Source organism: Gambusia affinis, linkage group LG14 (assembly GCF_019740435.1).
Source record: "Gambusia affinis linkage group LG14, SWU_Gaff_1.0, whole genome shotgun sequence".
Classification (NCBI taxonomy): Eukaryota; Metazoa; Chordata; class Actinopteri; order Cyprinodontiformes; family Poeciliidae; genus Gambusia; species Gambusia affinis.
Genome location: NC_057881.1, coordinates 14345467 through 14371949, shown reverse-complemented (window position 1 = coordinate 14371949; position 26483 = coordinate 14345467). Strand labels below are relative to the sequence as shown.

Below are 26483 nucleotides of genomic sequence, written 5' to 3'. Positions count from 1 at the left end.
AGAAGGTGAAAGTGGAGGAAACCACCATTCATAAGAACCTGAGTCTAAAGCATGGTTTTTACCAAACCACTGCAATAAAGCCTATTGATTTTGTGTTTATAAAAATTATGCGTAACTAAAAAGATTGCATCCTTTTCCGGTTGGAAATGGACAGACGCAATGCTGGTGTGAAACAAGCAGAGAGGATCCTTGTGCAAGTTGATTTCTATTCTACAATTTATAGTAAACTGACAAATATTTACTCTTCCAATCTTCTTTCACGGATAAATGGACACACTGACCAAAGTATCGCAGCTACTACCGAATTCACCAGAGCAAGACTGTGATAGGCAACTGTTCATTTGAAATTCCGCTTCATGTGTGACACACATAAATGCACATTACCACAGTGCTTATCACTGCTTTCTCCACCTTTCCTTAAATTTCATTTCATTTAACCCTCCTGTTAATTTGTGGGTCAAATTGACTGATTGAAGTTAATTTATCTTTTTTTTTTATAGTTGGAAGTGTTTTTTTTCTTTCCATTAAACTTTTTCTATTTGTCTTAATAGGCACAGTCTACATATAAATTGAAATGGTTCATTTTACACATTCGTGCCTCCCCCTGTGTCTACATATTACATAGATACCGTTCGGTTCAATTTGACCCGGCAGTCAATTTGAAGGGTAAAATAGGTTAAAAAAGTGTCCAATTCTATTTGTTTCCTTGCAACTATGACATCTATTTCACCACACAAACACACACACACACGCAGACCCACACACATACATGCACACGTGCATGCACAAACATCCAAGCAGGTATTCATACAACTTTTGACGGGAACGTTTTCTGTTCGTGTGGACAAACTCCACCCACTGTGAGTGGACTCTCAGCAGAAGTGGGGGAAACATAAATACTCTCTGCATGACTCATTTGCCTTGATTTGAATCAGCGGTTCAATTTGACCCAGAACATAATACGCGTCTCAAGTTCAATTATAAATATCACCTATTGAAAAAAAAAATGATAATGAAATATAAAAAAAATTACAAAAGATCAATTTCAAGGATTATTATTGTTATTTTGTATGTATGTTTTTCCAGTGGACAGAAAAAATTTTAATAATTTTTTTATGTCCAAATGAGTAAATGAGTAGGTTGTCGACATTGATCCTTTACTTGTGAGAAAGAAAAAAACCCATAATTGCACAAATATTGATTGGAATGGTTAGTATTGGAGTTAATAATCAGATACAAAAATGTTTTGGAGGATTTTTTTGGGTTCTGAAACTATTACATGATTAAACACTCCTCGGGTCAAATTGACCCACGAACATTATTGCTGTACCTCAGAAACGAACATAACAGAAGGGTTATTTAATTTAATTTAATTTTGTTTTAAAATATATTTCATTTATTAATAATTACTTTATTTTATTTTTTGCTAAATTGTTTATGTATACTAACAAGTTATTTCTTTTCTTATCTACTGTGTGTAGATTAAAAAAACTTAAACGCTCCAAAAATTTTGAAGTGCACACAGTGCGCAGGCGCAGTTTGTAGGTGCCATAGTAACCAGAGCCTACTGGCAGCTGTTAGCGCTAGAGCAGACATCAGCGGTCAACATGGTAAGTCCCTGTAGTTTCAGCTTATTTTAGTCGCTGTTTGGTTATTTATTACTGTTAATAAGTGTTACCACAGAGACGGTCATGCAGCCTCTCCCAGCTGATGCACACCGGTTTGGCTGTAAACTCAATTTAGGAGAAGCTGATAGCTGGCTAACATCAGTTCAATAAAGTCTGGTTTATTGCGTATGTTTAGTTTACTGAACGACGTCAAATACAATTTTCTGTTGTGTGTCGGGATGAATAACAAGCATTAACAATGGTTGTGATCCAGCATGTTTAAAATGTTGGGGTTTAGATATTAGTTTTTATATTGTGACGTTGCTAGCTGGCCGTGGTTACCTTCTCCTATTCTGGTCTATCATCATTTAATAACAGCCTCGCCTACTGTATAATGTTTAATGTCATGTATGCAGGCCAAGCCAACCACCTTGAAAGAAGCTTTAGCCAAATGGGTAAGTGGGGGACAGAGCCTAGCAAAATAAGTACAACAATTATATAAAACAAGTACTTGTTTTAGGTGGACATATGTTGATTGTATTGCTGTTTTGAATATTTTGTGTATGCAGGAAGAGAAGAGCGGGGAGAAACCAAGCGAGGCAAAAGAAGTTAAACTGTACGGTCTGATTCCCCCTATAGAGAAGATGGATAACTCTCTCAATGCATTGGTCTTGTGCGAGTAAGTCCTGTTTTTATAGAGTATCTGATACTCCATAAAGGTACCTGATATTTTTATGGAGCAAAAAGTATCCTCGCTTGACAGAAAGACTACAGCAGCCTGTTTAGAAATATTTCCAGCCATAAATACAATGACATCTTTTTTGTGAGAAACTACTCAAGGTTATTGTAAAAGAGTGAAGCTCCCACGATGCCTGTCCAGGACTATCGATCTGCTACATGTGCTCACTCACACTTCCAATAGGATGATTTTACTTAGTTGATTACTATTAATTTCTTTTTCATACAGCAGCTCGATTCAAGCAGCTATTTAGTTCAGTTTTATCAATCCCCAAAATGATAGTAAATGCGTTTATTGACTTGAGTGCACTATGACATGTGAAACAAAACACTCTTTAACGTTGAATCAGATATTATTGAGTTCATCCTTCACATACCTTAATATGTTTTTGTCCCATGCTCTGCTTAGGAAGCTGTCTCTGGCCACAAACGCTATTGAGAAAATAACCAATCTCAATGCTCTCAGTGAGTACTACCTGCTAGATTAATTTAACTCAGAGGCGTTGTTCTGTCCAACAAGTGAAAACTTGAACTAATTCATTGTTTATGTCGTTTTAGAGAACTTGAAGATACTTTCATTAAGCAGAAATAATATAAAAAGTCTTGTAGGGTTGGTAAGTTACTTACAATCCTGAATTAATACTAAATAAGTTCATTTTCTGCTGTCATAAAGTTTGTGTCTTTTATTTTTTCCCCCCAGCGGAATATTTTTGGTTTCACCAGCAACTGAGCTTGTTTTGTTCATTTTCATAATGTGTGTATTTGCAGGAGGCGGTTGGAGACACTTTGGTGGAGTTATGGATTTCCTACAATTCAATAGACAAACTGAAAGGCATCAGCTCCTTGCATAAAATGAAAGTCCTCTACATGTCCAACAACCTTGTTAAAGATTGGGGTATGCTGCACTCATCAAGACTGATTTTTATTTATTTTTTTTACATTACCAAAACTTTCTGTGTTGGTCTCTTTAGGTAATTGGTCATAATTCATGTTAGTGAAATTATTATTTGAGGGATTTCCTTTCAACCTCACCTTATGCATTTAGTGTTAAATGCGTTGCTTTCCCTTTGTTATGTAGCAGAGTTTGTGAGGCTTGCTGACCTGCCCAGCTTGGTGGACCTGGTTTTTAATGGAAACCCGCTGCAGGAGAAGCATTCCACAGAGGGAAGCTGGATGGACGAAGCCTCCAAAAGGCTTCCTAATCTAAAGAAACTAGACGGTGAGATTAACGAGCTTGCATGTTTCTGAAATTATTTGAAAAACTATGCCACATACATTTCAGTATGTTCATTACTCACTATAGAAGTTATCATTATCCTAACAGTTAGGACAAAAGCCGTCTTTAGCTTCATCATCTACTTACTACAATGATTGTATAATAAAGAATAATATTTGAAGTACCAACCAGATTTACATGTTTTACTTAAGTGATTTTAACACTTTGTGAAGATATAGGCTACATTTAACCTTATTTTGACAGTCGCCAATGCAGCGAAACACTCAGACAGCATGATGCTGCCACCGCCGTCCCTCACATTTGGGACTATGTTAGCAGGTATCATGAATAATTGTCAGTCGTCTTCAAAGTGCTGGTGTGGGGTTGCTTTGAGGTAAAAGGCTCTGCCGACACGGCTTCAGTTGAACAGCGAAAGATATTGTTTTAAACTTCAGCCCATATCACAACGTCTGACTCAAGAGGAACCTTGGCTGAATCATAGAACAGTTTCTGTAGCTCTCAAAGCACAGCTCTTTATAGAGATCATGAGAACATACAAACACATTGCCACCTCTGGCGTTCCCCAACATCTCCGTCTTTTAGCATATTTATCTCACATGCATACTTTCCACCTTTAGTCTCCCTTAGCTCAAGACCTCGATCTCCATATGATGCTGGAATCCATACCTTTATGTATTTAGTCTGTCTCCATGCAAGAGATTTGCTTTGGCAATCTGTGCTGACAGAGACAACTCATGCTTGCAAACTTCCCTCTTTTACTTCTGAGTCTCACAATGGAGATGATGATAAAACACTTCCGGTTTAGTTTCAACAGGCCACTGTGAAACCAAGATGTTTCCCAATTTTTTTATCTATTTTTTATTTTTTTTACAGAGTGCATTTACCAATAGGGCCTTTTATGTTGATTTTGAGTAAAAGGATTCTCCTAAATTAAGTGGCATTTCAGTCTATGTTGATACAAGCAAGGAGAACAATGAACCAGCATCTTTACAATGTCTTGTTTTTTTTTGTTTTCTTTACACACCAAAACGCACAGAATCTTTTCCTGATTAGAGGGATTGTGTTTCTACTTTTAAATTAATTGTTTGAACAGATGAAAATTGTTCCTGAGGTTTAACCAGATTTGTGGACATTACACAGCGAACAAAAAGAGTTATTTGTCTTTTTATAACTCATATGGAAACACGTGGTTTCAACTGTATGTCATCAGCCACTTTCTCTTTTTATTGCAGGGATTCCCATCATCAAGGAGTTGGACGAATAAGAGGCAACAAGCAAAAGAAAGACAAAAACTATTGTCTTTCCCTTTTTTATGTTGTGCATATTTTATAATGGTGCTTTCAATTAAAACAAACATATTGAACAAAGTTGATGACTGCAGATCAACAAGCACAAAATTCCAACCTTAAGATATTTCTCAAAAGTTGCATGTGTATTTACATGGACAGCATTTCTTAATGTGATTTATAGCATTGATTTTATTTTTATTATTTTTTTTTATCAGACTGTTAAATTAAAAAAAGATGCTTTCTGACTAAAAATCAGGTTGGTGGACCAAAACTGGCTGAATACATTCTCTAAAGTGTCCTTCATTTTACTTAAGAACTTAAGTACAGAGTAAGCACATACTAAAGAGGAAAATCAATTTCTAGGTTCAGTTATGAAGCACTTAAGAAATGTTTTCTGTCAGATCAAAAATGTAAAAATTTGGACTTGTTTGTTCTGATTAGGGAGATTCGAGTAAGTTGATTTCTCTTCTGGACATTTATTAGATGGGTCAGCGTGACGAGAAGATTGCATGGTGGTCATTAAAGATTGGATAATATACTTGAGAGATGCAGGGAGGAGAGACTGTGGTTCTAATCGTGTGCTTCCCAGGAATGCCGGCGCTCCGTACCAGCATTATCTATCGACTGACCTTGACTCCCGACTGCAGCTACAACGTGTCCACAAGCTATGACGAATCTCTGCAGCCCCCTGAACTGTTGAGCAGTGCAAAGAGGAATACAAGTCCTCATACAGGCATGTGGGCCCCTGTTTTGAGTTAAAATTGTTCTGCCTCAACAAGTAGCACAGTTCATACCGTTTTATCAAATAAGAAATTTGTAACAAAGACACCTAGCAGATAGAAATGAGTTTGACTTTAAAAACTGTTAGCTTTTGTCGTCAAAGGAAGAGAAGGGAACCATATTTGGGATTAAGGCTGAGCCAAAAAAACAGAATCAATATTAACATGATCAAAGTAAACTAAACATTTGTTCTGGTTATCAGGATTTTTTTATTTATTTATTTTTATTTTTTTTTACTGTGGTCTGTTTCATTGTTTCACCTACAAAAAATAAGTTCAGTATATGTTGATTGTCTTTTACTTCCACTAACTTTTGTGAAATAGTTTATTTTATATTTTTTAGACATTAATGTTAAGAAATAAGTCATGAAGAAGGCACAATTATAGAATAATCAGTATACTTTAGGTAGTGCCTCCCATTACTCTAACTAATAAGTGAATATTTTGAATAAAAGTGGTGAAAGATCACAGGGGGGGAGCAGGAGGAAGATATATCAGATAAAACTCCTTTAACCCCAAACCTTTAAGGTCTGTTAAAAAATAATCAATAAGCCAGAAAACTAAATTATGGCTATTGAGAAAGCTAGTTGACTGTTTGTCATGTATGCATGCATTTCTTGTTTCACAATGTCAGTCAAGAATCAAAGAGTAGGAGCTCGTCAAATTTGACTGCTTTTAGCTTTAAGAGTAAATATTGTAGAGCTCCATGTATGTACCGTAAATGTGATGGTCATCTGCTTCACAGTCGTGTGTGTGTGTGTGTTGTTTGACAGTAAAAGAAAAGATTTTGTTTTCTCTCAGGATATAACTGCGATATATAAAGGTGCCCCACCCCACCATTGGGTCCAGGATTTAAAGTGTTATCACAAAGAAATATGTCTTCCCGCCATAGTCAAAACTCTGCCTCTTCCTTGGATAAGCATGACCTTGTAAAGTGCCTCACGATTTATTGTTTACTGATTTGCTGCTAAAGCAAAAAGGTTATGTCTCCTAAAAGTTTTTTTTGTTTTTTTTGTTTTGGCGTCAGACTTCTTGTTTAGGCTAAACTCTATGAACGAGACATGGGATGAAAACTTGTCAATCCATCATTTACAAAGTGAGACACCAAAAAACAATTTATTCAAGAAAACTGAAAATTGTATGCATTATAGTAGAATAAAGTCAGTAAGATGGTATGGTTTCTTGTTGTCAGATGTCTGAGAAAAAAAACCCCAGAATCTAAGCAGTAAAGAGTGCTTTGCAAAACATCTTGAAGGTTATTTAAACATTAAGAATTGGTCGTTGTGGCTTTGACATGAAAATGTCTTATTATCGCAAAGATTTGTGTGTTTTTGCAGTCTGACATTTGTTTTCCGATCACGGCTGCTTCCTGTTCGAGTGGAGGCTGAACTTATGAACTCTACAGTGATTATAATAAATCTCATATGGAAAGTAACCATATTTTTGTCATTGTTTTTCTTATGAAACCATTAGAGTATAAAATGTAATTAGAAACAGTCTGTGTTCTCCGTATGAATAAGGTAACTAGATCTGTTGGAATGAATATTGCTTGTTTATATCATCTTGTTGTCAGTTTACTTTCATATATATATAACCAAATCTTTTTGGTTAAGTCGTTTTAATTCTGGAATAGTCACATGTCCAATATTTTACTGCTAAACTGTCTCAGATCCTCCATTCCATCTGAGACATGTTCAGACTTGCCTTTCCCCTGCCTCTGTGCGTAACACACTGTTTGGTTATTTCAATTATATTTTTATATGTGCTGCATGGTTATCATAAATTTTGAACACAACAACCTTTAATGCATTCCTTCAACCATTACTCCGTTTGGTAGTCATTTGATTTAAATTTTATTATTTTTACTTCATCCTATTTCCTGCCATGTGTGTGTGTCCAGTCTTCTGCCTGGACACACACACATATATATGCAGACACACACACACACGTCCACACACACACACACACGCCCATACACACACACAGGAGGATGAACTTATTCTGCTTTAAATTGTACCTACTGGATCTTTGTTCAGTCTGGAAGTTAATTTTCCAGAGACTAGAATATCACATGTCACGTGTGGTGACCAGAGGTCATGAAAATCATCCTGAGGGGCTTTAGACCCAACTCACACAGATGGCAGGCCCCTCTCCCGCTTCACGCACTGTATCAAGAAGATATTCTGTTTAAAACCAGAGGTAACTACAACATCCCAAATCTATTTAAATATACTATATTGTATATTATTCTCAATTATCTAACATGTTGTTTTTTCATACTTTAATTATTATTTTGTGGGATGGGATGTATATGTTGTTTTTTCATATTTTAATTGTTATTTTGGGGGATGGGATGTTTATGTTGTTTTTTCATACTTTAATTGTTATTTTGGGAGATGGGATGTATATTGTGCACAATGATGGGATTAATAGATGTAACAGATGGGGGCGGGCCACATCCTGTCACCAGACATTAAAAGTAATTAATTAGAGTCATTGATCGATCACTCATCAATCACTCCACCAATTAAATTTTGACAGAAAGGTGCCTATATATCTCTCTTCTGCTAGCTAGCTTGTGTATGCTACCAGAGTATTTAGCTTGCTAGTTGTGAGGCAAATGATAAAGTGAGTGTTCAGTCCTGGAATGTCAGGCATTATGCCGGTTAAAGACTCAAGCCATTTTGTTCAAGAGGAAGTGGAAGATTATGGTTTTTGGGCAGTTTGGCAAAATAAAATGCCCAAAATAAAACACATACCATGGCAGTGCTAGAATAGTGATGTGAAGTTTTTACACTGTCAAGTTTTTTATTCTCTTAAGCCACCTCAGCTTTTGCCCAAACATGAAAAAGGCTTTCTTCCTCCAAAGAGACGCAGGAACAACTCATCTCAGTGACGTCTTTTATTCATCTTTACTTTTCTCTTCTTTAGATGAAGCTCATCGGTGTTGGGTCTATTTTAGTTCCTAACCTGCAAGGAATCAACCAGACACTGTTTGTTACTACGCAATAGCCAGCCCCGCCCTCTCCTCACAACTCCTCGGGCTGACTACTGAACCAGTTCTCTGTCTAACAGGTCCGGAAAATCTCTAAGACCCGGGTCTTACCCTGAACAAGATCTATAGGAGATAATCTGTTTAAACCGGTGGCGGAAGAGATTCGTCTAGCACTAACTACCTCCTATCCAGAAGTTATGACCCTTTTCAGTTAAGGAACAATCAACCGAGTAGCCTTCACAGCTGCATAGTTCCAATAACCACTTCTGTTAACGGTAGTTCTCTTCCTGTCGTAACGTGCACTTGGTAACGGCTAGATAATATTTAGTGACTAGGATTCAAATCACAGGGTCATTATTTTACTCTCACCAAAGGAAAGTCTGAAGCCACCACATTACTAGAATCATGTATACTGATTTTACTATAAATAGAAGAACTTTAACTCAAATGACTCAATTAATTTCAATGTCCACAACCTAATCAGAATTTTTAAGATATATGTATTTATTAAGCAAGCTTTAGCAGGGAAAATGACAGGCATACAGAATTTACTTGAGACTACCATACAAAGAAAATCAATAAAATTTAGATCAATTCAACCTTTACCTAACAACCTCCCTACACTGTCATCTATCTATAAGATAAGGCCAGATAAGGCCACCGATGGGTAGGCAAACTCCTACCCATCGGTGGTATTGGATCTTGGCAACAGAAGTCCTTGTAGTCCTTGGTCAGAGTCTTTCCCTTGAAACATAAACTCTCCTTGGATCCGAAACAAAATGAACTGTCTGCTTCGTCCAGCCGAACAGCTCTTGGTCGATCCTGTGACTTTTGTTCAGTTCCCCAAGTCCGTTGCGATGTAATTTGAGATCGTTGGGTCGAGCGCAGAGTGTGGAAATCCAATGAGGAACCAAGGCAGTGGGTCGGTGGATCTCGCCCTTTGGTCCGGCGTGAGGAGCTCCGTTGTCCTCCTTGTGAGGCGCTTTTCTTGGTTCCAGGGTGTAGTCCTCTGCTGGTCTTCTTGCCGCTCTTGTGTCGAGTCTCAGCGCCGGGGACGAAGAACACCGTATCACCTCGGTCTCATGTTTTTATACTTTTCTCCCTCCCTGGGGAGTACACCGAGGGAGGGAGAGAGAGAGAAAGACAAAGAACAGTTTGTGCGCAACTTCATAGTTGCGCAACTCGCCCATCTGCAAATTGAGGCACGATGACTCGCTTGTGAGGTAATGTGCTTGTGAAACTTGGGACTTTCCGAGAGCAATAGACTCCAACTTGAGACACAATGACCCTATTGCGAAACTATGTGTTTGTGCCTTTTTGGGGCTTTCCAAGTTGCAACAGCGGCATGTGTCATAGCCTGGGACTTTTTGGGACTTTCCGAGTTGCAACAACGGCATGTGTCAGCCTCCACACCCCAACCTTATACTTCTCCTTGTTCTATACTAACTTTAATCATACAAGCTCCTTCAATCATAAAAATCATATAAAATATTAGTACATTAGATTGTTTGATCCTTTTTCTTGTTACAACATTAATAGAATACAGAGAACACATTCTCATACAAAGAGTACACAATAAGCAATCATTTTTAATCAACATACAGGGCTGCAGCAATCTCCTAGGCACTTTATGATCCGTTGTTCTGCATGAACCTGGACAGATCTCACATTTACATACCAGATTTCTTAACAACACAAATTGCTTTTCTGCAGAAAAGGGAAGTTTGAGCCAGACACGGAGAACCGTCGTCAAACACTGTCTGGGATCAACTCCGTCGGCTCTCAGTCCCCAACTGCCTTTTATTATGATTACAAAGAAAGAGGTTGGCTTTTTCACACAATGGATCAAAGACCTTAACTACAGGATGATCTGGAACCTGCTGTGGACATGATTACAAGGACACGAGGCTGACCATTACCAATCAGTTTCACAGGAAGCTGATAAAACAATCAGCCAAGGACCACAGTAGCTAAAAAGATAGTAGATTGATCAAATCAGCTGAGGACACAGGAATGTGTAAATGTTTCTAGCCTCCAGGCAAACATCCTAAAAACAGTTAATGATGTACTACAAAGGAAATAAACTAAGTAAGAAGCTAAGTAAAAATCACACAGAATAATAATATGAAAACATAACCTTTCAAAAATAAATTCATAAGTAGATAAACCTAAATAAAATAATTATTCTAACAATCGGCAGCATATGAACAAACACGTGGTCACATGAGCAGTCTCAGAGTAGCCAACATGCGGTCACGAGTTGTCACAAAGTAGGCTGAAAACCTACAAACAGGTAGGAGAAATGTTAATTACAGATAACAATGAGTTATTTTAACTTAAAAGTAATTTCTCAACTAATGATTTAATAATTTACTCAAGTGTGGTGCAGCAGAGGCACATCTAAAGGTTTCAGGTCAGTGGCCCTTGAGGCCTGGAGTTTGCACCTGTGATGTAAACTGTGAATAATGTCAATTTCCTATCAGTGGTCTCTTTGAGAAAGCTTTCAGTTGAGGGTCTTGAAAATGAAAGGGATGGGAGCGCTTGACACATATATATGATATGTAGTGTAGTTAATTTATTACCAGGGGTGGCATAGTTACTTTGAAAAAGTAACTTGATTACTCAATAGAAAAATCATTCATCAGCTAGAAAATGTGCATCTCTCTTTTCCTTCCATTGTTAACGCGTATGATGTTACTCCCCAAGGAAAAGACTAAAGCAATAATAAATGTTTTTACTACATAAAAATAACAAATATAGTATCACACATAACTTTAATAGTAATGTGTTAGATTACTGGTTACTAAAACAAGGGGTCAGATTAGAGTAATGCATTACTAACCGATGTGTTGATGACACCATTGTTTATGACATTCCTGTCAGGTTTACGATATGTCCCCGCCCCCGCAATTATAAACTCGTTCTACCGTCCTGCTCGAAGCAATTGAATTTTATGGCACTAGTGAGGTTCCATAGCGGTCCGCGGGTGGTGGGAGGAGTCAGAAGTCAGCGCGCTTAAATACGCCTCTGGGCGCTAAATAAATACTAGAGCGGCGACAGTCACACGTCATCTGCAGGGACACTGCAAGGATTTCTTTTTCTGCCGGAAAAGTTGACGCTGCAAACTTATTCTGGAAAGAGAGCCATGAATGTTTAGGTTTGTCCACAACGCGAGTGCTTGTTCGACCATGGAGTGCAGCCTTTATTGCCAGGTGGGTGACTTCGTTCAAGACTGTTAACTTTCAACCGTTCGTTCTCCAGTGATCCACTTGGCGGCGGTTAAAATCTATTATGAGGCGTTGCCGAGCCAAGAGCGCGCTGTCCGGAACGAGTCATGGCTTAATCGGATCAAATTACAGTGACGTTAGATAAGTCACACTATTTGAGCTTGTCCAGTTAGATTTTTCTGGACATAATTGGGAAGAAAAGGAGGTATAATATAACATAGTTTTCACACTATTCCCAACATGACCATAAATATCGCCATGTTGGGAATATATGAAAGTTTTTATATTTTCTAAATGAGCTATGAAACCATCAATATTAGTAGTTACATCTGTAGCATGCCTACAAAGGGGTGGTTGTTTCTGTTTATATTGAGCCAGTGAAAGCCACTTCTCTGCCCCGTTTGGTTTCACTTCCTTTAAAAACAATAAAACGCACACACACACACACACACAAAAACCCTATTTCTGTCTGGATCAATACATGTAATCGTCATATTTTCGAAATGAGCTTTGAAATAATCAGTATTAGTAGTTACAGCTGTAGCCCGCCTACAATGAAACAATGCGTGAAGCGTTTAACTTACAAGTAAAAACAAAGCGCAAGCATTTTTATAAGAGGCGCGGTTCGGGCGATGACCTCAGCCATGTGTGACTGTTATTCCTTGGTTTGGTTATCGGTCTAAAACACGCGGGCATGATGACCACAAGATGAAGTTTCTATCGCTTTAGCTGTTAACGGAAAGTGTTATTGATATCGTTCCTTTCATAACCCATATTGCCTTTCCGCGAGACTGAACGGAACCAGTCTGATCGACTGAACGGACTCAATCAGAGTCGGATTCAATCAGACTTTGATTCCACACAAGTATGAGTGGAATTTTAAATATGAAATTGTGGGTGAGACTATGTGGTTGTGATTTAAAAATAAAACAATAGAGGCATTTTTTTTTAAATGGAAATATAAATTGTCTTAACACAAGTTGGCAGTAGGTTTTCCAACGCTTGCTTCAAACTGCATTTACATGTCTGAATGTGTGTTCTTGCTTCCCTGCAGTAAATAAACCCAAGGCTGGGATCTTATATGTTCATCTTTGATTGTCTGTAGCTTTGATTGCCAATGTAGGCTACAGCTGTGTCTTCTTCTAAATACACCCAAGCCATTTCCCTAATTTCGTTTTGTCATACTGTACTGGTTATACTGACATTTATGTTACAAATATTTATCTACCCATATCTAGAAAAATTAGCTGGAGTTTGTAAGAGTATATCCACAGTTTACCAGCCACACAGTTTCATCCATCCATCCAGACACACATTAATGGGTGTCTGTACACCCATTAAGAAAATGGAACTAGAGAATAATTTTTTTTTTCAGTTAAAAACATAACCATATTGTGAATTAATTGTCACTACTGTCTCAGTCACCGTTTGTAATATGAGCCATTACTCTACTTGTCTCTCAATCAAGATGGAGAAACTGGAGTGGGAGGAATTTTTGTATTTCTGTATTTTTCTGTTTAGAGAATGTAAAAATATTTTTCTTTAAAAACCAAAAGATTAATTGTGTGCGTGTAAATCATTTAAAACAGGAAGGAGCTGAGTGATGGGAGGAGGGGCGCATTCCTGGCACTGACGAACCCTTTACATACTCATTCCTCTGACATCTTTAACCCACACAGGAGGTCAGAGGAGATGGGGTAGTTAGTGGAACTAGAGCTTTTATATTCACACCAAGTGTGTTAATGGCTACTTTTCATTTTTTTGTGTACATGATATGTCAACTTCAAGATGACTACTGGCCTGAAAATACAGCCTTTTACAGAAGATTAGATTTGCTCTTGTAATTGGACATTGCAATCACATTTCATTTTTAGCAACGGTTTTGGCAGAGTTGGGGAAACTTCCAATATATTTTCTGGCATGTTTCCAACTGAAAAAATCTACAATTTTGGGGGTTTTGCAGAAATTGGAAGGGAAGTGGGTCTTGGCCATGATTTTTTTTAATACGTGTGAAATATAGCACACCTTACCATTGTGCAGGCAGACGTACTGCCGCTAACCCCCTGGTTGTTATTGGACCAACCAAACAATTGTGCTTTGTGGAAAATACAATACAATACAAACTGAATGCTACTCTTGTAGTTTGTCTGTGCCTGCATGGTGCGTTCCTCCTGCCAATTAGATTTAGCATATTCCTTGTCTAATATAGCTAATACATTAGCTTGGATGCTTTACCCTTTTTGCTTTTAAAAAATTAATCATGATCAATAAAAAAAACCTTCCCTCTGAAACCTTCTACAACAAATGGACTGCACAAATATTCACCACTTCTAGAGTGTTGACCTAACTCAGCGCTTCTCAATTGCAGTCCTCAGGCCCCCCTGCTCTGCATGTTTTAGATGTACCTCTATTCCAGAGCAGCTGATTCAAATGATTGGATGACCATCGAGTGCTGAAGAAGCCTGTTAATCACCCACATATTCAATCCAGGTGTGTGGCAGAAGGGAAACACCTAAAACATGCAGGGCAGGGGGGCGTGAGGACCGGAATTGAGAAACACTGTGCTAACTCAACAGAGATCCAGTCAATTGGTCATCTCAGTCAATTGGTCATCAACGACCATGGACGTTGTGTAACACCTATGGTCGTTACACAACCATGGGCTGTAGAGTGAACTGTAGATTGAGTCCTGTGATTGTCTGGAAGGTCCATTCATCTGTTGAATATTCATGGCTACCATTTCAATATGAAGACAAAAAAACACTCCAAGCAAATCAGAGCAAAGGTTATTGAAAAGTACAAGTCAGAGGATGGATATAAGGCATTAAACATCCTTGGGAGTTCAGTTTAATTAAGAAAACTGGCATAAGGTTGTGAGATCTTTCCAGGTACATGCAGAAAACAGAGCATAAAGGCCTGAGAGATATAAAGTAATCTTGCAGTTTGATTTAATGATAATCAAGGGTGAATATGTATGTGCACATTTGATCACTGAATGATTTCCTGAAATATATTTCTGTATCTTGATCTGTAATGGTTACAAAAATACGATGATTGTGTTTAATGATTTATAATGAATTACAGAAATCTGATTTAAAATCATACTCAAAGATATGGTTGATGTAAATGACAAGTTGATTGTATTTAATGATTTATAGTGAATTACAGAAATGTGATGATTTAAAAAGATGAAATTGAAGTGATGGGTGAGGTTCTGTTCTCAACTCTGCTCTGCAAGCTGAGCAGAGCAGGGGAGTTTCAAGAAAGTAAGATAACCAGATGGCTAGCAGAAAGGAGAAAGTTCCCAAGATGTTAAATGCTGTAAGTTACGTAAGAGCTGACGGTCGAGAAAGGTTGAGACTTTCTACAGGCTCATCGAACATTTGAGAAGTCACGTAAACTATCTCCCCATACACAACTATGGGCCTAGAGAGTATGAAGAACAGCAGAAAGAGGAACGAACTGTTCTTAGTCCGCGGCGCTGAAGACGAGTCAACGAGAGGACGCAGATAGGAGATCACCAGAGGGCCGCACCCTGGAGCCACGGGGAAGTCAAGACTTCACGCCGCCAAGAAGGGACAAGATCCTACAGCCCCCAGCCCTGGTTCCTGGTTATACCGTCGACTCTGCCTCAACCCAACAATCTCAAAACCACTGCAACAGACTTGCAGAAAAGACAAAGGTCCCTGAGGGATAAAGAATTGTGCGTTCCAAGGATAATGACTGCTTTGCTTCTATTCTAAAGAGGGTTTTGCCACACAAGGACAAAGACTCTGACCAAGGACATTTAAAGATTTCTGTTGCTGAGATCAACTGCCATCTGGGTGTGAGTTGAACTGCTCCCCAAAAGCCTCACTCAGTTAATTAGTGACTATGGGTTAGGGAAAGGAGTTAGGATAGTGTGGTTGGTTTATGTTGATTTTATTATTCTACTTTAGAACTGTGATCTTTGATAATTAATCTGGATGTCACTTGTCACTTAAAATTCAATGAAGTTGGTGGATATTGAAATTAATTGGGTCATTTGATTATTTAGTTCCTCTAATTAAAATAAAACTAGTGTACATGATTCTAGAAATGTGGTGGCTTTGCACTTTCCTTTAGTGAGTATAAAAATAACGACACTGGGACTTAATTCTAAGTCACTAAATCTAATCTAGCCGTTATAAAGTGCACGTTATTTTAGAGAGAGAGCTACCGTTTACAGAAGTGGTTATTGAAGCTACGCAGCTGTGAGAGCTACGCAGCTGTGAGAGCTACGCAGCTGTGAGAGCTACGCAGCTGTGAGAGCTACGCAGCTGATTGTTTCTTAACTGTAGAGCAGGGGTCTCAAACTCCAGTCCTCGAGAGCCGCAGTCCTGCAACTTTTAGATGTGCCTCTGCTGCACCGCACCCGAATAGAATAATTAAGTCATTAAGGCTCTGGAGAACTGATCTACGCAAGGAGGAGGTAATTAAGCCTTTTCATTTCAGTGTTTTTTACCTAAGGCACATCTAAAAACTGCCAGACAGCGGGCCTCGAGGACTGGAGTTTGAGACCCCTGCTGTAGACTGTCGTAACTTCTGGATTGGAGGTAGTTAGAGCTAGATGAGCCTCTCTCGCCACCAGTTTAAAAAGATTATCTCTCATAGACCTCCTTTAGGGTAAAACCCAGGTCTAAGAGATTCTCCGGAACCTGTTAGACGGAGAACTGGTCAGTAGTCATCCCAGAGGAGTCGTGAGGTTAACCTGAAGCTTCCAGCTAAATCTACACAAAGAAAAGAGAGATTACGGGAAAAAAAACAACTTGGATGTTCTGGAGTGGCCAAGTCAAAGCCCAGACCACAGTCTGATGGAGAATTTGTGGTATTTTGGTTAAAAATGCCCCCAAAGCCAAATTCTGTTGATCATGATTGGTTTGCAAAGGCAAAAAAGGTTAAATCAGCTGACAGCTCAAAGACGAGGCTAAGACATTTTTATTTCTAAACCTTTTCAAAAGCACTTGAGTCTTGGTTGTTTGGAAACTGCACATTTAAAAAAAAACTCTTTGCCATTATGGAACATTTTGGCTGCGTTCACATTGCACCTTGAAGTGATCCAATTCCATTTTTTTTTCCTTTGTCAAATCTGAATTTTTTTGCTGTAGCAGTTTACACTTTCAAATAAATGCGACCTGTATGTATTCCGCGGTGTGAACGGGCAAACAACCTGAAAATGTCCCACATGTGCAATAAGGTCAATGTTCTGCCAACTGCCATAAAAAGAAGTGGTCATTGTTTGCAGAAGTAAACATGGATGTTAAAGGTGGAGCATAGCTTACATATTTGAAGTCGTTATCCGACTGGAGAAAGCATATTAACAACTTAATCCTCATTATAATCCGTCACGGTTGTTGGTTTTTCTTCCCACTTGCTCATATCACGGCGCAGAATACTGACATTTGTCGAGTGTCGGTGACGTGCAAGTCGGATGAATGCGACCTGGATGTTAGGTAGCATTTGAATCTGGTGCGTATTGGATACCCAAGTGGTCTGTGTCGCATTCGAAAAGAATCCAACCTGTGTTGTTCATGAAAAGATCAAATACAGGTTGCATTACGTTAAAAAAATCAGAATTGGGTCACTTCAGGCTGCGGTGTGAACACAGATTACGCTTAGCTCTTAGAGGTGGAAAAACTACTGAACTTTTTTTTTTTTTTTTACAAATAGTGAAGGGTTGCATGTTAATACTTTCTGGTGGCACTTCAGGTCATCTGTTTTCTATTTAAGCTGGCATACTTGTGATAAAAAATAAAACTGGTTGTTAGGTTGACTTAACTTGGGGAACGTTTGACTTTCTGTTTGTATCTGTGCATTGCTTTTATACCATTTTCTTTGCTACTTTTTTTTTCCACAATTGATGTGCAATGTTGATGTTTTGGTCTTAAGGACACACACATATTGCTCAGTACATTAAATGTATAATCATCATTTAAAACACGGGCTGCACAGTGGCACAGTTGGTAGAGCTGTTGCCTTGCAGCAAGAAGGTCCTGGGTTCGATTCCCGGCCTGGGGTCTTTCTGCATGGAGTTTGCATGTTCTCCCTGTGCATGGTGGGTTCTCTCCGGGTTCTCTGGCTTCCTTCCACAGTGCAAAAACATGACTGTCAGGTTAATTGGTCTCTCTAAATTCTCCCTAGGTGTGAGTGTGTGTGTGAATGGTTGTGTGGCCTGTATGTTTCTGTGTTGCCCTGCAACAGACTGGTGACCTGTCCAGGGTGTACCCTGCCTCTCGCCCGGAACGTTGCTGGAGATAGGCACCAGCAACCCTCCTGACCCCATTAGGGACAAGGGTGAACAGAAAATGGATGGATGGATTTAAAACACAGCTCTAGAGACTATGTATGAATTATATAGTCTGATAGCCTCGTGTAGAAAGGACTTGTTGTAGCGTTCTTTAGCATAGCTGGGCTGACGTAATCTTTGGCTATGTCTGCTCCTCAGGCTGTCCATCGCACTGTTGAGGGGATAAAAGAGGTTATCCTTGATAGCTCCGATCTTCAACATTCTCATCACCTCTTTCAGTGGAGCTGTACTTTGATCCCTACAACTGACTCAGCCTTTATCAGTTTAAGTTTGAGTCTTTCATTGCATCCCACCATTGCATTGAAGATGAAACTAGCTGGTGATGACTGATAGCACATGAAGAGCATCCTACTGCAGATGTTAAAAGACTTGAGCTTCCATTGTAAATAGTCTCCTCATGGCCTTTTTGTAGAGCAAATCAGTGTTCATAGTCCACTGTAGCTTCCAGTCTAGTGTAACACCAAGGTACTTGTAGGATTGAACCGGCGCCACATCTGCCCCTGAGATAGAGGTTGGGAGTAAATGTGTTTTCTTGTTGCAGATCAGTTTAAGTTTGAGTCTTTCATTGCATCCCACCATTGCATTGAAGATGAAACTAGCTGGTGATGACTGATAGCACATGAAGAGCATCCTACTGCAGATGTTAAAAGACTTGAGCTTCCATTGTAAATAGTCTCCTCATGGCCTTTTTGTAGAGCAAATCAGTGTTCATAGTCCACTGTAGCTTCCAGTCTAGTGTAACACCAAGATACTTGTAGGATTGAACCGGCGCCACATCTGCCCCTGAGATAGAGGTTGGGAGTAAATGTGTTTTCTTGTTGCAGAAACTGACAACCACTTCCTTGGTTTTGTTTCCATTAAGCAGAAGTTGGTTCTTTCTGCACCACGTCACAAAATATGAGTTTTGACATGAATATGACCCAGATTGCACCAATTGGAATAAACAATGACAGCCAATCTGCGTCCTCTGCACTTGCCGCTGGTGTTGGTGTCTCTGTCAGCACGGATGGTATTGAACCCGGGGAGGGCTACCGCTGAGCCAGGCGTCTGATCATGTAGCCACGTTTCAGAAAAGTACATGATGCTACATTCCTTGTATGCTTTCTGTGTCCTGGAGAGACACTTCTATCTCCCATTTTGTTGGCCAGTGAGCTTCACACCAGCCCGGCAGCCTTGTCGTCTTTTTATGCGCAGCTCAGGTGGTATATCAGGTTTAACTCCATGCAGGAGGCCTTCTTGCCTTACTGGCGTCTGCTGATGCAATTCTAGCGGGGGAGTCTGGCATAGCTGCTCGACGTAAATGTAAATAGACCCTTTTAAAAAGTTCATAAGAAGAAATAGTCCAGACCGGCGAACTGTCATGTTCAGTTCTAAAATTAATATAAAAATTACTGCAAAAATTCAATAATGGTAAAAACAATCAAATGCTCACAGTTTGGGATAGGCTGCCGTTGTTAAGACACCATAGCAACGTCAAAATGAATGGATGAACTTCAAGCCCTGACAAAGACTCACCAAGATTATAAGGAATGCAGTATTATGTGTTTTACGGAGACATGGCTACAGGACTGTCCCAACATCAATGTCTTTCTGCCAGGCTTACTGACTCTACGAGCAGACAGAGATTTAAAGAGTAGCTAGAAAAAGAAGGGAGGTGGATTAGTAGTGTTTGTGAAAGATAGATGGTGTCATCCAGGACATGTTACTGTGAAGTGTCGTCTCTACAGTCCAGACATTGAACTCTTGCTTCTCTCCTGGTGAAGAGGCTGCTTCTTAGGAAGATGGCTGTTAGGAAATGGTCACAGGAAGCAGAAGGGCCCCTCCAGGCTTGTTATGAAGCATCTTGGACTAATCTCTGCCAGTCACATGGAGATGACATCAGTGCCATGACTGAGTATGTGACTGACTATATATTTCTGTGTGGACAGCACCATCCCCACTGGAAGAGTGAAATGGTTCCCGAATAACAAACCCTGGATCACCAGTGACCTAAAGAAACTTTTAAGCAAGAAAAAAGAGCCTTTACGGAATGAGACAGGGAGTTATTGAGGAGTATACAGAAGCAGCTCAAAGTCAATATTAGAGGCAGCAAGGGGAAGTACAAGAAGAAGCTGGAGAATAAGCTGCAGAGGAACAATATCATAGATGAGTGGTCAGGGATGAAGATTAAAGGCTTCAAACAAAAGGAACATCAGATAGATTGAAGTCTGGACAGAGCAAATGAGCTGGACACATTTTCCAACAAGTTCAGCTCGGGAACAAGCTCATCATCATCATCATCATCCTCTCCTGTCCTCATCCATGCAGATATCTCACCTTCCTCTGACCCACTGCTTTCCTGTCAAACCTCAGACGTCCCATCTTCCACCTCAGTCATGTACTCTTCTGCTTCCACAAATTTGTCTTCATCCAAATCAGAAGATGCTGCTGCTCTCTTTGCTTCCCCTCCCAGTTTTCTGTATCTAGAAGTCGGGTGAAGAGGCAGTTGGAGAGACTAAACCAGAAAAAGGCTCCAGGTCCGGATGGTGTCAGCCCCAGAGTCTTGAAGGCCTGTGCACAGCAGCTTTCTGGGATTCTGCAACATCTCTTCAACCTTAGCCTGACTCAAGAGAAGGTTCCACTGTTGTGGAACACATTCTGCCTGATTCCTCAACAGTCGCCTGGATCTATGACTACTTGACAAATGGATCACAGTTTATGGGACCGAAGAGGTGTCTTACCATGTGGTCAGCGACACAAGAGCGCCACAAGGAACTGTACTCTTACCATTGCTTTTCACTGTACACTTCAGACTTCCAGCACAGTCCGACTTATGTCATCTCAGATGACATATACTCTGACATATACATAAACTCGGATGACTCTGCAGTTGTCAGGTGTATCAAAGATGGACAGGAAGCTGAGTACAGAAAGCTGGTGGACTGCTTTGTCATGGCGTGGGATTAATGATGGTGAGGGATGGTCCATCTGGCAATAGAGATAAGATCAGACTTTGGGTGTGCCTTTTGTTTTTGTTTTTTGCTGTGGCTATTTTACCATGTGATGTGTGTTGATAAGGGCTCTTCTCCTGACTCCATTCAGTGAGACGGGTCTTTGAACGCTTTTGCCTTCGAATGAAGAAACTTAAAGTCAAAGATTAATTTTTCTCTAATTACTGAAACAGATTCTCATTCTTTATTAAATGAAAATTCCATAACACCATCATGGGAGAAGTGGAGGTGGTTGAAGAAGATGAATGCTTTGGTGTTCGCCTTGACAATAGACTGGACTGGAGACACAGCAGTGAAGCCGTCTATAAGAAGGGGCAGAAGAGACTGTACTTCTTGAGGAAGCTAAGATCCTTCAATGTTTGCACCAAAATGCTGCAAAACCAACTTATGTGTTAATGTTTTAAGTTAATAATTCCTTAAAATTGAAACTCAAAATTCCTTAAAATTATATAAAATAGCATGAGACGCATGCACGGACCAGGACAAGGGAGGAAACGAGAAGAACTCAACACATTACACTGGGCTATTACCATTTGGACAACAATGGCAAACCTAAAAGGGAATTCGGTGACAACTGAACATTTGGATTTGTCTTAACTCAAAAACTGTTGTGGTAAATGACAGTTGTGTAGAGCTAGACAGAAATCATAATATTATGTGGAGAAAACATGGATGTGGAAGTTGATTTAGTATTGATCTTCCTGTCAAAACAAATGTGTTTATTGATGGAAATCCTTGAATATTGACAATTTGGATGAAGTTTGAACAGATCACACATGATCTGTTCATTTGTGTGGTTATGGTGAAAAAACAAACAAAAACACAAAAATGATTGTACATATGCGTTACAAACGTTATGTCTGTTATGTTTGATATAGATTTGTTATCTTGATCAGTTGTCTAATTGGTAACGTTAGTCATGATGTTCAGTGTCACCTGTTCTTTTTTTTTCTTTTTTCTGTGGATCAGAAAAAGAAGTTTCAAAACTGATTTTTAAAGTGTACCTGGCCTGCTATTGTGCATTTGCTCATCTGTTATTCTTGTCATTTGGGATCATCATTTCTAAGAGAGACTCTGGCAAATTACTTGTACACTTCATTAGTAAATTCAGAAAACAAAAATAAATCTGCCTTGGCTCAGACTGAGGACAATGCTAATCTTTAAATTCTTTTTCATATAGACCCATTTAATGAATTTATCAGTTTAGTAACTCTTGGCAGAGTGTCCCTTCAATGGTGACTGTATTTTATTATTTTTTTTGCTTGTATACTATATTCTGTTTTCTCTTGATTTTCTTTAATTGTGATGTTTTGAACAAATTTTGATAACCCATTCACAGCTGATTAACTTCGGATTTTTTTTGTACAATTGTACAAAAATCCTACCAAAGAATTGATTAATTTTAGCAGTTGGTGAGTCAATGATTGCATGGCTTGTGACCACAATTGACCAGTTTTAGCTTACCAAGTTATTTGCCAATCTAAGCCACACTTTTCACATTGTCTTTCTGTAAATGGGTAATGATGTATAAGATTCTTTCACACCAAACTATTATTTTTTTCTTCCCCAGTTTGAAAATAATTCAAAAGGCATGATCTGTTCATTTGTGTAACTTCAGAGCAATTATTTTTAATAAATAATCAGCATTGCACTGTTTCCTGAAATACAAGAAATGTGAGGGAAACCAGTGGAGGGAACATAACTTCTCAAAGGACACTACTCATTTGGCTGACCACCATCACTGCAATGAAGACTGAGTCCAAGGACCAGATTCAAAACTTTGAGACAAAGTTAGCTGTTATGTGTTAGCATAGGCTGTGGTTTGGTTTTAGTGGTTTGCATTATTATTTTTTTAATACTGTACTGATACATTCTGTACTTGGTATTCTGATTAATATTATGAGAAAACCTGCAAAAACTGTTCTCAAAGGTGGGTGGCAAGGGCCTTTACCTTAAAATGTATGTACAAATTTAATTTGCTTTTACTAAAACAGTTTGCTCACATTCATACCCAAGTTGTTTACCCTTTGAGAGAAAACTACAGGTGACTATCATGTCACTGACTTTGGAGCAATCTCTTCTCCTAGAAGGGCATGTTGAAGCATTGGAAAGTAAAATTTATTTTAACTTTAAGACCCCTCTGGGAGAACCTGACCCAGTGTGAACAGTCATCTGACACAACTGAGAGAAGAGTGCCAGTAGGCTACTCTGACCATTGCCTTCCTATACTCTTCCCCTCCATTCACAACTCAGTCTGAGCTTCCTCCTGCTGACATGGACTCTGGTAGAGTTTCAACCTGGCCGATTAGTGAACAGAAGGAGAGGTTGTAAACGATGGGCTGTAAGGTATTCTTTGTGTTGACTAGAGAGATGACTTAAACCAAAAATGCTTGGCAAAAAAGCATTTTTGCAAATGGTGCTTTGTAGCCCCAACTTGAAGGTAAAAGTCTAAACCTGTTCTAGTCAAGCATGTGTGGTATCTGCAGATATGTTATCCTCCCTTGACCCCTATTAATACTGGATGGAGGGATGACGGTACTGATTGTATCTGCAGATCTGACTCTTCATTGTACTTCATTGTAGTCTCCAGCAGCAAGAAGCTACAAGCTTTCTTCTGGTGGCCAGTTAGGAAGCTTGTGACCCAGTAATGGCAAGAAGCCACTACTGTGAAATGGTTGAGCTTCTGGTGGAGATACCTGGGTTGGTGGTATTCAATTTAAGACCAAACTGAAATTGGCTTGGTTGGATTCTGGTATATCCTGGGGGATCAAGGTGAAACAGAATGGAGTGTGGTTCCAAGTTGGCAGCATTATCATCAGCTCCTGTAGCTTTCCTGGTCTTTTGATGCTGAGAGTTATTTTACATTTTCTTCTGAGATCTTTGATGTAAGTAGAGGACCTGAGGGAGAATAGTTGGTAGAGTTGCTGGTGGCCAAATGGGTTGGAGGTGTCTTACTGGTTTTCAGACATGAACAAGAATCTGTCAAAGTTGTCAGCCAGTTGGAAAGTGGGGGTCATTACAGTGTGAGGAGATGGGTTCTGTTAGTTAGTGATGGCACCTCCAAACTGCTGCCGCATCATTGGTTAAGAAGCAGGTTTTTTTTTTTTACTTTTTACCATGGCTTCTTTTCCCTAAAAGGTACTCTTGGTTAGCTTGTTTCTTGTCTGCAGATGCTAGCCCCGGTCCCAACTGCTGTAAGTTTCTTTTTCTCTATACAGGTTCTTCAGGGTTTATTATTGTTGTAAGTGTGACGTCTTGGTTTGCACATGGCTGTGGTTGAAGATGTAAACGGACTACAATTTGTGCAGTCAAATCAGTTGTGTGACACAAGTTTTGATTCATCACTTCTGGCCGCTTGCTTTGAGGTTTTTATTTTGTGTCAGTAGTTTGGTATGAGATGAAGCATACAGTGATCAGGGAGTCATGTCAATCTCTGCCATGCTTTGAGCTGATTATGTGTCCACTGATGTGTGATTATTTATTTATTATTATTATGGCCTTGTGCCATTTGGATAGATACCTCACCTACCATCCCTGCTGGTGGTGGGCAGAAGAGCTGATGGTGTGATATAGTAGGCTTCTCCACGCCAGCTGTGGCTACAATCCATAGCTTGCTATCATCAGTGTGTGAATAGTGCATGAATGGGATTAACCTATTTAATCGTAAAGCACAAGTCTTATGTCATAAAATGGACAACAAGTATTTATATGTTTAAAGGAATTTTGCATCCAAGGAATTTTTAAGTATTTCTTTCTATTTAAGTTTTCTTTGTTTTGTAATGTCTGTTGTTTGGTGCGGTATTTTGATTAGAAGATTATTTAACCAAGCAAATGCAGTATTTGCAACAAGTACTCTGAAAAGAGACCTACCTTTAACTGGTCCTGTGATTCATTTAAATTAACTTTATCAAGTTGCAAGCATAGTCTTGGAGCCAGAATATTCATTGAGCAAGCAAGTGTGAGGTTTAAAGGGGCAGTATTGGATTGTTAGAAGAATTCTTTTATTTAGGTTTATCTACTTATGAATTTATTTTGAAAGGTTATGTTTTCATATTATTATTCTGTGTGATTTTTACTTAGCTTCTTACTTAGTTTATTTCCTTTGTAGTACATCATTAACTGTTTTTAGGATGTTTGCCTGGAGGCTAGAAACATTTACACATTCCTGTGTCCTCAGCTGATTTGATCAATCTACTATCTTTTTAGCTACTGTGGTCCTTGGCTGATTGTTTTATCAGCTTCCTGTGAAACTGATTGGTAATGGTCAGCCTCGTGTCCTTGTAAGGGCATGTCAAGAGAAGGTTCCAGATCATCCTGTAGTTAAGGTCTTTGATCCATTGTGTGAAAAAGCCAACCTCTTTCTTTGTAATTATAATAAAAGGCAGTTGGGGACTGAGAGCCAACGGAGTTGACCACAGACAGTGTTTGACGGCGGTTCTCCGCGTCTGGCTCAGCTTCCCTTTTCTGCAGAAAAGTAATTTGTCTCTGGTTGATTCCTTGCAGGTTAGGAACTAAAATAGACCCAACATGGATAAAATCAACTTTTTTGAGCTGTACATCATGTTGTTCTCTTATCAAAAACAGACCTGGAGTTTTGCTTTGATTCTTTAATGCATTTTTGAGAAATCCTTGAATTTTCCTTGGCAACCGTACAGCTGCGCAAAATGCTTGGGGGGAAGGAGCGCAGCCTTTGGGGACAAAAGTCCTCGAAGCTGCAGTTTCCAAACTTCCTCGTTACAACTACCCACTCAGCTCCTTAAGACTAGTCAGGAGAAATTTGCAAACACCTGGTGGAACTGTGCATCACGTGCTCATAAGAACGACTTCTAAGTGAAATACTGCCCCTTCAAATGCACACACCACACATTGTTCTCAAAGATATGCGCTCACGTTCTCACTGCACGCACCACCCAAACCTGTAAAAATGCGTCTATATATTAAATCATATTTAGGATTTGCAGTGAGCTTGAGTAAGCCGAGCAATTTTTTTTATTCATTTATTTTTTAGCTTTTATACTTGACACCTACTTAGGTGGTCACACTGATGGCACGAGGCGGCCAGTGTGCAGAGGAACTTACAGTGTGATTGGTGCGTACTCCCAACCTCGCACCTAGTTCAATACATCAACTTTAGACCCACTTTGTTGTCACTATTACTGGTGTATAAAGATTTTTCTAAAATAAAGAACTCGCACTTAACTTGGAGGGCGGATAAGTAAAGCGAGGCGGACTATCATTTCTCACGCATTTAAACCAGTCGACGTTAACAAATAAACTTCAGACCAGAGTTTGAAAG

General features: G+C 39.3%; 2 protein-coding genes across 5 annotated transcripts in view; both read left to right on the top strand.

The window, feature by feature from the left end:
• Window positions 1-1518: 1518 nt before the first annotated feature.
• Window positions 1519-4868, top strand: dnal1 (dynein, axonemal, light chain 1). Of its 3 annotated transcripts, none has more exons than XM_044138582.1 (8): window positions 1519-1610; window positions 2024-2062; window positions 2177-2286; window positions 2755-2810; window positions 2904-2959; window positions 3114-3240; window positions 3424-3564; window positions 4815-4868. In XM_044138582.1, the coding sequence occupies exons 1-8, from the start codon at window positions 1608-1610 to the stop codon at window positions 4844-4846; spliced, it is 564 nt and encodes a 187-aa protein (XP_043994517.1). In that variant the 5' UTR covers window positions 1519-1607; the 3' UTR covers window positions 4847-4868. The 3 variants fall into 3 exon arrangements, with proteins under 3 accessions (XP_043994517.1, XP_043994518.1, XP_043994516.1); XM_044138583.1 differs by having other exon boundaries at window positions 1540-1610; window positions 3427-3564; XM_044138581.1 differs by lacking the exon at window positions 1519-1610 and having other exon boundaries at window positions 2018-2062.
• Window positions 4869-11702: 6834 nt separating this feature from the next.
• LOC122843657 overlaps window positions 11703-26483 on the top strand; it is a 37869-nt gene continuing 23088 nt past the window's right edge. For both annotated transcript variants that reach the window (XM_044138580.1, XM_044138579.1), the window contains exon 1: window positions 11703-11857. In XM_044138580.1, the coding sequence (XP_043994515.1) occupies window positions 11795-11857 (63 nt within the window). In that variant the 5' untranslated portion in view covers window positions 11703-11794. The remainder of the gene's footprint in view (window positions 11858-26483) is intronic.